General features: G+C 24.1%; 1 protein-coding gene across 1 annotated transcript in view; it reads right to left on the reverse strand.

Annotated features, from left to right (window-relative positions):
* Positions 1–16,035, reverse strand: part of LOC117172038 (angiotensin-converting enzyme) — a 242,259-nt gene that overhangs the window by 204,844 nt on the left and 21,380 nt on the right. The window contains exon 2 of the mRNA XM_033359768.1: positions 5,134–5,520. Within this exon, the coding sequence (XP_033215659.1) occupies positions 5,134–5,520 (387 nt within the window). The remainder of the gene's footprint in view (positions 1–5,133; positions 5,521–16,035) is intronic.

A 16,035-nucleotide genomic window follows, 5' to 3' on the forward strand; every position in this document is an offset into this window, starting at 1 on the left:
GTGACACAATAGTCCCGAAAAAGGTAAGGTTTCACTAAAATCAATCAAAAATCAGATTATAGAGGAAGTTTCTACATCATTTTGTAACTCTTCTGAAATCAGCTCTTTGAAACTAATTGAAACTTAAAATTGCAAAGCTAATTTTATTTTGATTAACAAAACAAAAATATAGGAGTCTGTGACACAATGGTCCCGAAGATGGAAAATATTTCACTAAAACGAATCAAAAATCGGATTTCAGAGGAAGTTTCTACATCAATTTGTAACTAATCTGAAATCATTTATTCGAAATAAATTGAAACGTAACATTGGAAAACTCGTTTTATTTCGATTAAAAAAAATACGAATCTACGACACGATGGTCCCGAAGAAGGAAAGGTTTTCACTAAAATGAATCTAAAATCGGATTTCAGAGGCAGTATCTACACTATTTTGTAACTCTTCAGAAATTATCGCTTCTCTATGAATTAAATTTTGTTATTGCAAAACTCGTTTTTTTCTAATAAAAATAAATACGAATCTATGACAGAATAGTCCCGAAAAAGTAAAAGCTTTCACTAAAATTAATCCAAAATCGGATTACAAAGGAACTTTCAACATCATTTTGTAACACTTCTAAAATTATCTCTTTGAAACAAATTGAATTTTGAAATTGCAAAACATATTTTATTTTTATAAAAAAAATCTTTCTGTGACACAATAGTCCCGAAAAAGGAAAAGGTTTCGCTAAAATATAAAAAAATCGGATTTCAGAGGATGTTTGTACATGATTTTGTAACTCTTCTGAAATCATCTCTTTGAAACAGATTGAAACTTGACATTGAAAAATTCGTTATATTTTGATTAAAAAAATCAATGAATAAAATACGAATCTATGACACAATGGCCCCGAAGCAGAAAGAGGCTTCACTATAATTAACAAAACATTTTATTAACAACAAGGTTTTTAATTAACAAAAGACAAAATCCTGAATTTCAAAGTTTTCAAAATTAAAATTTACGGACTTCCAGACAGAATTATAAAGTAAATGAATTTTTAAATACCCACAAAAATATTTGAATTCTCGAAATTTAGAACTGATGAACATAGTTAATAGAATATTAACATATGAACTATTTATGAAATTATAAATCAGGCAAACAATTTAATTGTTTAATTATTATCGGCAATTTTTAATTTGGGCAAATTTAAATTTCAGGAATAGAAATATTTATGGAAATTTAACGATGCATTTATTTTATAATTTGGCAATTTTATAATGAGGTCACTTTAGAATTCGTTAATTTATATTTTCGGAAATTGTAGTTCGCTAATTTGTAAATTTGTTATTCATTTTTCGTTATTTCAACGAAGCTACCATATTTTAACATTTGTATAGTGACTCTTAAAAAAAGACTAGTAAAGAATATATTTCATCTTTCACAACATACAAACACATCGAAAATTATTTTCCGAAGCGTTATGATCAATACAGGTTGAAATTAGATTTTGAAAATTTAGAGCAAGTATATAAATATTACCAGTTTGTTTTTCAATTTGTATAAATGTAATTTTCAAACGATGTTTGAGAAAATTTGAATAAAAAAGAATTTTGAAAATTTCAAATGTGTCAATAAAATCTAGAAAATTTTAAAGAAATTTTTTATTTTATAGGACTTTACTAATTATTATGAAAAATTCGAGTCCTTTTTAAAAAATGCTTAAGACTTTTAGAAGTTTTTAAGGAATCAAGAAATATTTGGTAAAATTTCAAAAAAATTTCCCAGTTTTCAAGTATTTCTAATCTATTTAAAACGTCTTGAATTCCTGAAAATATTTTCAACTGACTCGAATTTTTCACAGGATTTCAAATATTCTAAATTTACAAAAGTTTCTTTATAATCTTCTTAATTTTTCCTGAAATTTTAAGAATATTTGTTTATTATCTTGACAAATTTCGAAATTATTTTAAGGCCCCTAAGGTTTAGTTTTTAAATCTTTAGAAATATACATTTCTAAAAATTTTTTAAAGTTGAACATTCATTTTGAATCCTTTCAATGTTACTAAATATTTCTTGAAGTTGCTCGCTTTTTTATTATTTTGTAATCTTTGATATGTTTAAAGACCTTTTTTTTATTTTCTGTTAAAGTTCATTTTTCACAATGAAAATTTTTTCAAAACATTCACACGAATATAAGGAAAATTCTGGTTTTTTTAAATCTTGTCAGACCTTCTAAATCTTCTAATCTCTCACATTTTTTAGAACTTTTCTGAATTTTAAATTTATTCTGCAAAAAGTAAAAAATTTTGTTAAAATCTTTGAAATTCTTCTTTGACAATTTATTAAATCTTTTTATATAATCTCTTAAAATTAATTTTTCGAAATAAAAAATTATTAAAATTTTTCCCAGGAACCTAAAAAAATGTCTTTCATTTTCGTGAAAATTCACTAAAGACATTAGGAATTCGAAAAAAATTTCAATTTATTATACTATGGTAACAATGAATTATATTAATTATTTCTGTTTTTAAATTTTTAGTAAAATTCTTGTATTTATTTATAACAACGGATTTTAGAATTCTCCTTTTATAAGTGTTATTTTCTCTAGCAAAAATCTTTATACTATAGAAATCAAAGTTAAATAAATAATCAAAATTCCACTACTTTGATCAATTTTGAGTTTTTTCATCATCTTTTTTATTTATAACACAACTTTCCAATTTTTAATTTTTTTAAAAATAAACATTAACATGTTTGGTTAAAAATTTAACTTTTTAAGTTAAAAATTTAAATATTTGGTTTAAAACTCATATATTTTATTGACCATTCAATTTTTTTAAGTGTATTTAAAACTCCATGGTTACTTATTCTTCTTTTTGCTCGAAAATTTTCTTTCAAATTTTAATATTTGGTTGAAAATTTGTTCCTTTTTTGGTTGAAAATTTATTTTACTAACTGAAAATTTAAGTATTTTATTTTTGGTGGACAATATATATTTTTAGTTCAACATTCATGCATTTGGTTAAAAAATTTAATTTATTTAGTTAAAGATTCACTTTAATTATTCCATTTTTTGTGGAATATTTTCCTTTTTTAATACAAGTTTAATCTTGTTCCTTGAATTTGTTAGTATTTTATAGAGAATTAACCATTCTTTATTTTTGTTAAGAATTGATTTCTTTAGTTGAAAAAAAATTAAGTTAAAAATTAGATTTTTAAATTTATTTTATACAGAAAATTCATTTTTTAGGTTGAAACTTTCACCAGTTGGTCAAAAGTCAATCTCTTCGGATGAAAATTCCTCTCTTTTTATTTGAAAATTAATTTTTTTAACTAAAAAAGTACTGTCATTATTCACTTTTTTGTCTAATATTTATCTTTTTTTGTAGAAATGTAATCTTTTTGGTTCAAAAATGATGTGTTTTGTAAATAATTCAACTATTTTATTTTTTATAAAGAATTCATTTCGTTGACTGAAAAAAAAATATTGAAATTTCGTTTTATTTATATTTATTTTTTATATAAAATTCATCTTTTGAGTTGGAAACTTTATTATTTTGTCAAAAATTCACATTTTGGTTTGAAAACTCATCATTGTGATTAAAAATTAATTTTTGGCTGAAAATTTATTTCTTTTTAGTTGGAAATTAATTTCTTCAACTAAAGCTTTCAATGTTCCATTTTTTCTTTGAAAATTTATATTTTTAGTTGAAAATTCAGGTTTTTGGTTAAAAATGAAATTTTCTTTAGTTGAAGATTCACAATTTTTGTTGAAAATTCACTTTAAGTATTCCATTTTTGTGGAAAATTTACCTTCTCGAATAGAAATGTAATCTTTTTCGGTAAAAAAAGTTGTGTTTTGTAGAAAATTTAACTACCCTATTTTTCGTAAATAATTCATTTCTTTGATTAACATCAAGTTAAAAATTCGTTTTTTTCTTTCAAATTTTTTCTTAGAAAATTCATTTTTGGGTGGAAAATTCCACTATTTGATCAAAAATTTATATATTTGGTTAAAAATGTCTCACTGTGATTAAAAATGAATTTCTTTGGCTGAAAATTCGTTTCATTTAGTTGAACATCAATCGTTTTAACTGAAGCCGTCAATATTCTATTTTCTCTCGAAAATTTATATTTTTGGTTGAAAATTCACTTTAATTATTCCATTTTTGCTAAAAAAAACTTTTTCATTTAAAAATACATTTTTTTAATTTTTTATAGAAAGTTTATCTTTTGGGTTGAAAATCCCACTATTTGCTCAAAAGTTCATATATTTGGTTGAAAACTCATCACTGTGATTAGAAATGAATTCCTTGGGCTGCAAATTCGTTTCTTTTTATCTGAAAATTATTTTATATTTTTTTTATATAATTATTTGAAATGTTATATTCTTTATTCAAACTTCATTCATTTGGTTCAAAACTTTTTTTTCAATTCACTTTTGGTTATCTTTTTTAATTATAAATTTATATATTTGATTGAAAATGTATCTTTTTTTATAGAAAATTCATTTTTTGGGTCCAAAATTGAATCATTTTGTTAAGAATTTATTATTTTATTGAAAACTGAAACTTTTAACTAACAATTTAAATCTTATAATTTTTGTAAATTTTTTCTCTACCAAAATTCCTGCACTTTGTTGAAAATTAGTATTTTTTGGTAGAAAATTAATTTTTTAGTTTAAAAATTCAACCATTTGGTTAAATTTAATATTTTTGGTTGAAGGTTCATAATTTTAGTTGAAAATTCATTTCTTAGGTACAACATTTAGCTTTTTGATTAGAAAACCTAATTAAAAAGTGTTTAAGGCGAATACTATGTTTTCTATTACTCTGAATTATTTCATTATTTAAATTTCCCGCCCTTTTCAATTTGAAGCGACAGTAGCGACACATATTCCCGCGAAATTTAAATTTAAAGATTGTCTTCAAGGTAAAAAAGAATATTTCTACATATGCTTGTTTGTGTGACATGTAATTTTTTTAATTTGCTAATTTGTTATAATGTATTCTTTATTAAGTATAATTTGCCTGATGATTGGCGTTATCGTCGAAGCGTTCGATATTACAGTATTTTATTTCAATTCAATAATTAAAGGAATTTATTTTAATTTTTTTTTCTTTTTTTAGATAATAAAATAAGAAAACTTACCGCCTGCTGCTGTGTATAATCGTTGACATTCGTTTCATAATTCCATTGGGCGGCAACATTCGCACTGCAACGTTCAGCCCCCGAAAAGTCTAATTTTGCTAAAATATTCCTGTAGTCGCCTTCATTCGTTTGAAATTGTCGGCGATCTTCATTGGTTTGGAATTTTCTTCGATCCTCATTCGTTTGAAATTGTCGAGGATCTTCATTTGTTTGGAATGTTCTACGATCATCATTATTTTGGAATTGCCTGCGATCCTGATTTAAATTATCTTGATTATATCTATCCTGACTATATCTATCTTGGTCAAATCCATCATTTTGAGAAGGTAAATCGAGTTGGCTGGATACGCAGGATAATAGAAATAAAAGAAAAATTCCAGCCTGAAACTGATAAAAACAAATGATGCGTTATGATTTGAATTTATTAATTTTAATCGGCCCCCTGCCTCGGCCATGTATGTGTATGCAGTAGTAGTTTTCTTGCGATCCGGAGGGGAAATGTCGGTCAAACTAAGCCAACAGATGGCGCCACAAAAAGTAGGTCTGTCTTTTTCATTGAATTACATTAAGAAAAAGCAAAAATAATTTAAAACTTGATGCCGTTTGCAAATAAATAAAAAAGAATATATGAAAAAATAAGAGTAACTATTACTAATAATTTAAAAAATCAATGACACGAATGATAAATGAGAAAATGGATTTAATATTATTTAATATAATGTATATATTTATTTAAATTGAACCAAACATAAATTTATACATTTATATAGTTCAATAATTTTTTTGTTGCTTAATCTTGAAAGTTTTTTTTCGCTGCATTCAGCCCCTAGTAATTTTATTTAAAATTTTTAATTTAAAGGAACTTTTCAATCAAATAGTTAATTATATTATTGCAAATCTTATTTCCAAAATAAACAGACTATAAGCTATTAAAATCTATAAACAAACGTACTTCACTTATGACGCACAGTTGGAGGAAATGCAATTTTTTCATTCAAAAATGTCCAGAGCCTTCAATTTTCTTGCGATTTTGAATTTTTCTGTTTTATATCAAAAATTATTAAATTAGATAGATCTTGACTCTCCCAAATTTTGTCTCCTTTTTTTATTGATAATTTTTCCTGTCAAAGTATGAACAAAGTCTTATTATCAGTGAAAATTTTTTTTTTGCTAAAAGTGCTTCCCATTAATGTAGGAATGAAATTTAATAATCAAAATAATTTGAAAGTTTATAATAGCCACTGTGATAAACAATTTTTGTGTCAAAATATTAGAATTTTAGATTTTTCAAATTATAATTTCCTTCAATGGCCAGAACGACTTCAGGTATTCCTTAAAATAATAAATATTTAATAGTATTTGATAAAATACAACAATTTAAATTTTTGTAAACAAATTTGATAAACAAATTTTAAATGTTTAAAAGATTTTGTATTGAGTGAATCTTAGAATGCAGTTTTATGATTCATTTCCAAACTATTGCGATTAAAAACCCGACTTTTTCAATGTGAAACTGCCAACATTGGGAAATTTTTTATGTAAATTGTTTATAAACGTGTAAGTTGTTATATTCCACTAAATATGATCAAAGATAGTTTTTTAAAGGAATATCCGTAGCCGTTGTAGCGATTAAAGAAAATAAAAATTTTGATAAAATCTTACATTTAAATATTTTTTCATGAGAATTATTTATAACAATGGTTACTGTTAACTTCTCAAATATTTTTGTGATTAGCAGTTATTCGTCCAACAGCTTAAAACAATTCCAGTGTAAAAAAAAAATTCTATGCGAAAGGAGCAAAATTTTGAATTTGTACATCTAATGTTTTTACAACAATTTAAATTGTTATAATTTATCAAATATCATTAAATATTTATTGTTTTTAGGAATACCTGAAGTCTTTCTGGCGCTTGAGGGAAATAATAATTTTTTAAATCTCAAATTCTAATATTTTGCCATAAGAATTGTTTATAACAATAGTTATTATAAACTTTTAAATTATTTTTGTTATTAAATGTCATTCCTACATTAATGAAAAGCACTTTTAGCAACAAAAAAATGGTATCAATAATAAGACTATTTTTTAATTTGCATATCAAATTTGTTTGCAACAAATAAATGGAATGATAAAAAAATTATTTGTATTTTATGAGTCCCTAAATATTAATTTAAGACATTATAAAGCTTTGCTGATCAGTTATTTAAGCCTAAAAAAATTGTTATGTAAAAAATTTCAGTTTTTCCACACATTGAGTAGAAAAATTATTAATAAACAAATAGAGAAGACAAACGTTCGGAGTGTCCAGCTGAACGAAAAAAGTGAATTTAAATATATAAATTATATTAAATAATGTTAAACCGATTTTCTCATTCATTAGTCTTTTCATTGACTTGTTACCAAATTATTCCCTCCTCAAACATTTTAATTACAATTACTATTACTTTAAAAAAATATTTTCTTCAAAACTTAAAATTGTTAAGATTTTAAAGGACTTTTTGTCATTGAGGTCTTTAATACTATTAATTTTTTCATTAGCTACATTAATAATTTTAACAAAAAATAATTCCTTTTTAACTTTAACAAATAATAAAATCAATAATATGAGCAAAGTAAATCACAAAAATATAAAGTTCGAACTGCTTTCAAAATGTATCTCAAAATTAAATTTTATTCATATTAAACTACATATTTTCATGACTTTTTCTTTTTTTAAATAATAAGTAATAGTTAATCTTATTTATTCATTTTTTTTTTATTTGCAAACAGCATCAAGTTTTTAATTATTTTTGTTTTTTCTCAATGCAATTCAATGGAAAAGACAGACCTACTTTTTGTGGCGCCATCTGTTAGATTAATTTAACCGACAATTCCCCTCCGGATCGTAAGAAAACAGAAAAGTAAGGCCGATGCATGGGGCCGATTTTAATATACAATGTATTGAGTATTCTAATATTACGCCACGCTCGGTCGGTAACATCAAAATCTGTAAGGCTGTACCACTTGGTGGATTGCAAATCATTGTTTAGATAGGAGTTTGACAGAAATTAATTAATTTTGGCTTAAAGAAAGAAAATCCGTTTATTTCATTATTGTTGTCAATTTGGAAAATGTGTGATCAGTGGCGAACCGGCATGGTGGCGCAGCCGGGGTTTCCCCGCTGCGCCCCCTTGGTTGGCGCCCCCTAAGCCATGCGAAGGCGCCCAAAAAAAATATATTGCTTAAACAAATCAATATATTTTAAATTTCAATGGAAAGAGTGCAAATAATATCCAATAATATCCACGATTTACACGTGTAATCCTATAATTAATATTAATACTATTTTGTTATTAAAAAAATTTAATTTTTTATTTTCAATGTTTTTTTAAGACCAGAACAAAGCTGTAAATAAAAACAACGCCCTGCATAAAAAATGATTAAGAAGGAATTTGAAGCTCTTTTGTGGGTGAATAAATTTCATCCATTTATTATTTTCATAGTTTGTGTCTTTTGCCCTGAAAATTCAATTTTTTTAAAACTTTTTGTGTTGTTTTTTAGGAAGAAAACATAAACTACGCATCCTATTAAAACGTGATTAACCAATTTGTATTTATTTTGCAATATTTTTTTTAATTAATCTTTGTTTTTACCTTGCATAGTTAGACTGCGAAACAGAATATTTTATTTTTAATTATTTCTTTTGTTTGATCAAAATTTGCATTTTCGATTTTTTTTCTTAAATTGAAAAGGTTGTTATGAGAGTCTTGGGGGGGCGGGAGGGGGGGAGGTCGAGTACTAAACACATCTAATATGTTTACGTTATATTCCCTAGAAACAGTTTTTTCTTTTTTCCGAAGACTTTTTTTTAGGAGTCGCCCCCAGTATTGGATCCCCGGCCACGCCCCTGAGTACCCAGTCCGAAACTGTGTGTGATTATGCAATCCATCACGAAAAATTAAAATTTGCCGCAAATAAGGTTATAACATCAATTTCTGGCGACTTGTGTCATTTCAGTGGGCACAACATTTGGCGACGACTTTACGACATCGTTACGACATATTTACAACAACTTTACGACATCCTATTTCCATGTCGTTTCTGTGGCTTTGCGATATCGTAAAGACATCGTCAGATCATACGACTTATTGACGACGTTGTAAAGACACCTTAACGACATGGACATAGGATGTCGTAAAGTTGTCGTAAAGTTGTCGTAACGATGTCGTAAAGACGTCGCCAAACTTTGTGCCCAGTGGGATAATACTTTTCGATAATAAGTGACTTTAGGTAATTTCATATCAAATAAACCCAGTGGGCACAAAGTTTAGCGACGTCTTTACGACATCGTTACGAGATCTTTACGATAACTTTGCGACATCCTATGTCCAAGTCGTTAAGGTGTCTTCACGATATCGTGAATAAGTCGCATGATCTGACGATGTTTTACGACATCGTAAAGACAGCCAAACGATATCGACATAGGATGTCGTAAAGTTGTCGTAAAGTTGTCGTAAAGTTGTCGCAAATATGTCGTAACGATGTCGTAAATACGTCGCCAAATTTTGTGCCCACTGGGAAGTGATATCAAAGAGATTTTAAAGGATCTTAAAAGACTTTAAGTGATCTTAGGATTTTTCAAGAGATTTTTAACGATTTCAAAAAATTGGAGAGGATTTTCAAAAAATGCAGAAAAATTGAACAATTTTGAAGGAATTTCAAAGATTTTTTAAAGAATCCAAAATGGTTTTAGGATTTGCAAGAGATGAAACATTTTTTAAGGCTGTGAGGTGATTTCAAAGAATGTCAAGCGAGTTCTTAAAAAGTTATTTAAACTGATTGTAATGAATTTGAAGAGATTTTAATTATAGTCATTTTCTTACTATTGTAAGGAATTGAAGGAAATTCAAATGATTTTAATTAAATGTTCTCAACTTCGAAAATTTGAAATGATTTTTAAAAGGTTAGAGGAATTTCAAAAAAATTCGGAGGAGATAAAGGATTTGCAAAAAAAAACTTAAAGATTTTCTGGAAATTAAAGTGATTTTAAGGAATTACTGTAGGCACTTGACGAGATTTTAAGATTTTCTTTTAAAGAATTAAAAAATAATTCAAAAACATTTCAAGATTAACAAGACATTTTTAAAGACTTTAAGACAGTTTTAGTGATTGTAGGGATTTTAAAGTTTAATATAAACTTTAAGAGACTTCAAGGAATTAAAAAAAAATTCAATGATTTAAAGATTTTCAAGACACTTTAAGTAGTCTAAAAAAATTTAAGGATTTCCAAAGATTTTAAATAATTTTAGTCAATTTGGAAATTTTTTAAATGATTTTAAAGAAGTTGAAGGGGTTGCAAAGAAATTCGGAGGACTTTAAGGAATTCTAAGAAATTAAGTGATTTTAAGGAATTACTAGAGACTTCGCGGAATATTAAAGTTTCTTTTTAAAGGGTTTAAAAATAATCCAAAAATAGTTCAAAAAGATTTCATGATTTACAAGAGATTTTATAATATTTTACGGCAGTTATTCTAAGAATTCAAGTGATTTCAAGAAATTACGAGTACTAGGGACTTGGCGGAATCTTGAAGTTGCTTTTTAAAGGATTTAAAAATAATTCAAAAATAATTCAAAAAGGTTCAAGGATTTAAAAGTTATTTTGTAAGACTTTAAGACAGTTTTAGTGGTCATAAAGAATTTCAAGCGAGTTTTTGAAAAGTTATTTAAAAAGATTTTAATTAATTGTCAAGAGAATTAAAGCAATTTAAGAAAATTTGCAAAAATTTTAATTTTTCAGGGATTGTCAAGAGATTTAAAGGAATTTAAGAATTTAAGTGATTAAAATCAATTTTAATCAATTTCGAGATACTTCAAAAGATTTGAAATGATTGCAAAGAATTTAAAGGGATTTAAAAAAAGTCGGAGAAGCTTATGGACTTTCAAGAAGTCTTACAAGATTTCTAAGAAGGTTAATTCTTTAATTTTTTCAATTAATTTAATTGTTTTTCATTTATAATTAAAACATTTTTTGGTTGAAATATCACCGATTATATTTTTTGGTTAGAATTAATCTTTTTGGTAAAAAATTAGACTTTTTTATTTTAAAATTTAACAATTTATTAGAAAATGAAAGTATTAGGTTAACAAAAAAAGTAAATACTGATCCAAACATATAATAGTTGATATTTCAACCAACATATATTTGAATTAAATGTTAAAAGAAATTAAACTAATTTTCAATAAAATTGTTAATGAAATTCGCATATTTAAAAAGATAAATTTTAGAACCAAAAATAAGAATTTTCAATAAAATAGTTCAAATATTCATAAAAAAAGATTTTTCAGGCAAGAAAGAAAAAAGTTTCAATCAAACTGTTGAATTTTCAATTTAAAAAGACGATTTTTCTTTAAAACAGTTGTATTTTTATTTCGAAAATATAAATTTTACATAAAAAATGTAATTTATTTAATTTATTTAATTAATTTAATAGGTGATATTCATCTCATTAATAGTAGGTCTGGTCTTAAATTTTTAGAATTATGAAAAAAAATTTGTAAATAATTTTTTTTTGCGTTTCTTATAATTATTAAAATTAAAGTTAAACTACTTTGTTAAAATATAATTTTTTTTTGTTTTATGTCTCGTCATTTCAGTAGAGAAACGTTTTCTTCGTTTAAAATTTATTTAAATCGTTGAAAATTTTGTTTTATAGTTGAAAATTGATTGATTTAAATGAAAATTTAACTCGTAAATGTTTGGTTCAAAATTTATCTTCTTAAGTTGAAGATTTAAATATTTAGTTTAAAATTATTGTATTTTATTGAAAATTCGAATTTCTAGGAGAATATTTTGGCTTCTTGTCGACTAATTCTTCTTTTTGGTTGAAAATTCATTTAAAAATTCAAATATTTGGTTCAAAATTAATTGTTTAAATAAAAGTTCGTCTTTTTTATAGAAAATTCATCTGACTGTTTGAAAATTGCTATTTTTGGATGAAAATTAGTGTTTTTTTATCGAGAAAAATTTTTGTAACTAAATGTAATTGTTTCACTTTTTGTCGAAAGTGTACCTTTTTCATAGAAATTTGATATTTTTGGTTGAAAATTATACTATTTCGCTGATAATTTACTTTTGGTGTATTGAAATTGAAATTTTTTCACTCAAAATTTAATTATTTCATTCTTAGTTTAAAATTTATCTATTTTAGCTGAAAAATAATCTAATTTCAATTAATGAGTCAAAAATTTCTTTTTTTTGCATTGAAATTTATTTTATTAACTTAAAATGTATATATTTTTATTGGTGAAAACTGTCTCTTTTCAGTTAAAAATGCATATTGTTTAAAAGTTAAACTTTCTTTAGTTGAAGATTTATAATTTTAGTAAAAAAAAAAAAACAAATGAACTATTCCATTTTTGTGAAAAATTTACCTTTTCGTTAGAAATGTAGTCTTTCTGTTAAAAAATTATCTGTTTTGTGGAAAATTTAATTATTCTATATTTTGTTAGTAATTCATTTATTTGGCTGAAAAAAAATAATTTGGTTAAAAATTTGTTTTTTTCAATAGAAAATTAATCTTTTGTGTTGAAAATTACACTATTTGGGTCAATTGTCAAAAAATTGTAAAAAACCAATTAAAAATATTTCCAATAAAAAGTAATTAAGTAATAATTGGGCATCCATGGTGCACAAAAAGTAAATTTTGAACTGAAATCTTTAACCAAGCAATTGAAAGTTTAATTAAAAAAGACGAATTGTTAACCAAATAGTTAAATTTTCAACAAAAGCAACAAAATTGTTGAATCATAATGCCCAGTGGTTAAATTATCCATAAAGCAATTGAATTATCAACCTAAAAATTTTATTTTTTAACGTCAAAGTTAATTTTATAACAAAGAAGTTAAATTTTTATAAAAACAGAAACAAAGTTTCAAAGAAGTTAATTTTCAACCGGATAGTTTAATTTGATACCAAATTGCTACTCATTAACGAAATTAATTTTCTACTAAAATTATAAATCTTAAAAAAAAAAATTACAACAAAAGAGTTCAACCCAGAAAATAATTTTTCACCTTAGAAAGTTCATTTTCTAAAAAATGGAATTGTTAAATTTTCAACCAAGAAGCTCAATTTCTCACCCAAAAAATATGCCTTAAAAAGAAAATAATCGCATTTTCCACTAAATAATCAAATTTACAAAAAATGACAGAAATCTCATTTATGTGCAAAATATAACTGAACAAAATTAAAGCTTTATTAATGTCGAAATTGATTACAATATTTTTAGTTAAAATAAATAATTTTCAACCAAGAGAAAGTGAATTTTCAACAAAATAGTTTAATTTACAACCGAACTGATAAATTTTCAATAAAAAATAATTTATTCTCAACAAGAAATTAATATTTTTAATTTTCATTGAAAAATCGTTAAATTAAAAAGTACAAATTTTTAACAGAAGAATTGAATATTCGACCAAGAAATATTGCTCACCTAATGAAGAAAAAAATCTTTTCTAAAACGTTAAGTTTTTAAATCATAAAGACGAAATAAAAAATGTAGTTGGATTTACAAAACAAAAATGTGCGTTTTTTACCAAAATAATTAAATTTTTGACTGAAAAATAAGATTTTTAACGAAACAGCTGCATTTTTAATAGGAAAGCTTAATTGGATTATTTACTGGTTAGAAAATTAATCTTGTTGGTTAAAAAATCAGCTTTTTTCAGTTAAAAATTCAACTGCTTGAAAAATAATGTAGTTTAGTTAAGGAATCAACTGCTTTGTTGCAAATTCTTTTTTTTTTTTTTTTGGTTGAAATCAACTGTTTTTCAGTTGAACTTAATATTTGTTTGTGTTGCATTTTTTGCTGTGAGTTCATCTTTGTAAGTTAAAAATTTAACTACATGCTTAAAATTGAAATTACTTTGTGGAGAACTCATTTGTAAAGTCAAAAACTAAATAGTTAAATTTAAATAAAAAATTGGAATTTTTATTTAAAAAGTTAATTTTCAACCGAATCGCTTAATTTCTTTTAAAAAACGCATGAATTTTCAATTAAAAAGATTATTTTTGCATGAAAAGAGAGGCACTTTTTACATAATACATGAAAATTAAACCGCAAGAGATCAATTTTCAACGAAAACTGAAATGGAAAAAATTTTTAATAAAAAAATAAAATTTCAACCAAACAAAAAAATTTTAAATAAATTAAAAAAAAAAAAAGTTACATTTTCAAACAAAAAATTTATTTTTCCACTAAAATAATGAATCCTAAATCAACTAAATTGGAATCAAGGCGGTAAACCTAAAAAAATGAATGTTTAGCAAAATTGTTCAACTTGCAAGGCAGTAGTTGAATTTTTAACCAAATAGTAGAATTTTCAAACATAACAACAAATTGTACAGTCACAAGATTCTTTTCAACGAAAAAACACGATTTTTCAACAAAATGCATTGATTTTCAAAAAAACTGTTGAATTTTTAAATGAGAAATACGATTTTTTAAATAAAAAGTTAATTTTTTACAAAAAAGTTACATTTTCATAAAAATATTTTAATTTTTGACCATACAGTAAAATTCAATTAAAAAATAGGAATTTTTAACAAAAAAGTTAATTTCCAACCGAATCGTTCCATTGCCTTCCAAATTGTTGAAACCTGAACCAAACAAGATTAATTTGCAACCAAAAGTTACTCAATGCAAATTGGGTAATTTGAAAAAACTCGAAAGAAGGAATGTTATTTAATGTATTATTTATTTTCTCAAGAATTTTTGAAAAATTACAGATAAACAATTTTTAAATAAAAACAAATAAATTATAAATTTGTTTCCATTGTGTACTAATTGTAATAAATAAATATTTTATAATTAATTAATAATATTATAAAAAAATAAAATAAATCGATTCTTTATTTCACTTATCTATTTAACAATGAATATAAATCTAAATGAATATAAATTTGTCGAAACAGAGATGCGTTTTTTTTTCTAACAACTTTTTTAATTAGGAACTTTATGATAATTTTAGAAAAAATTTCTAATTTCTTGTTCAATTTTATAATTTTTTAAAAACAATTTTAAGGATTTTTAAACTAAATTTAACAAACTAATGTATTATTCGGTTACCTGTAAAAGGATTTTTGTTTTCGATATCAGCAAAATTCATAATTACTTGATAAACTTTATATTTTTATAAACAAAAAATTCAACGAACAAATGCATTATTCGGACATCTTGCAAGGGAGATTTTTTTTAAACTCAGACTTTTTAATTGGGAGCTGAATGCATTAATTTTCAAAAAAACTGTTGAACTTTTAAACGAGGAATACGATGTTTTTAATGAAAAGTTAATTTTTTACAAAAAAAGTTACATTTTCATAACAGTATTTTAATTTTTGACCATATAGTGAAATTCAAATAAAAAATAGGAATTTTTAACAAAAAAGTTAATTTCCAACCGAATCGGTCAATTTTCTACCAAATTGTTGAATCCTGAACCAAACAAAATTAATTTGCAACCAAAAGTTACTCAATGCAGATTGGGTAATTTGGAAAAACTCGAAAGAAGAAATGTTATTTAATGTATAATTTATTTTATCAAGAATTTTTGAAAAATTACAAATAAACATTTTTAAATAAAAAACAAATTAATAATAAAATTGGTTTCCATAGTGCATTAATTGTAATAAATAAATATTTTATAATTAATTAATAATATTATAAAAAAATAAAATAAATCGATTATTTATTTCACTTATCTATTTAACAATGAATATAAATCTAAGTGAATATAAATTTGAATGATTCACAATAAACTTTCTAGTTTAATTTTACAAAAATAATCATAAATTTTAAATGATAATTGAATAATTTAAATAAAAGAACCTTTAAATTACATACATTCCGAAGAAAGTTTTAAACGG

This window comes from Belonocnema kinseyi, chromosome 4 (genome assembly GCF_010883055.1).
Source record: "Belonocnema kinseyi isolate 2016_QV_RU_SX_M_011 chromosome 4, B_treatae_v1, whole genome shotgun sequence".
NCBI classification, from domain to species: Eukaryota; Metazoa; Arthropoda; class Insecta; order Hymenoptera; family Cynipidae; genus Belonocnema; species Belonocnema kinseyi.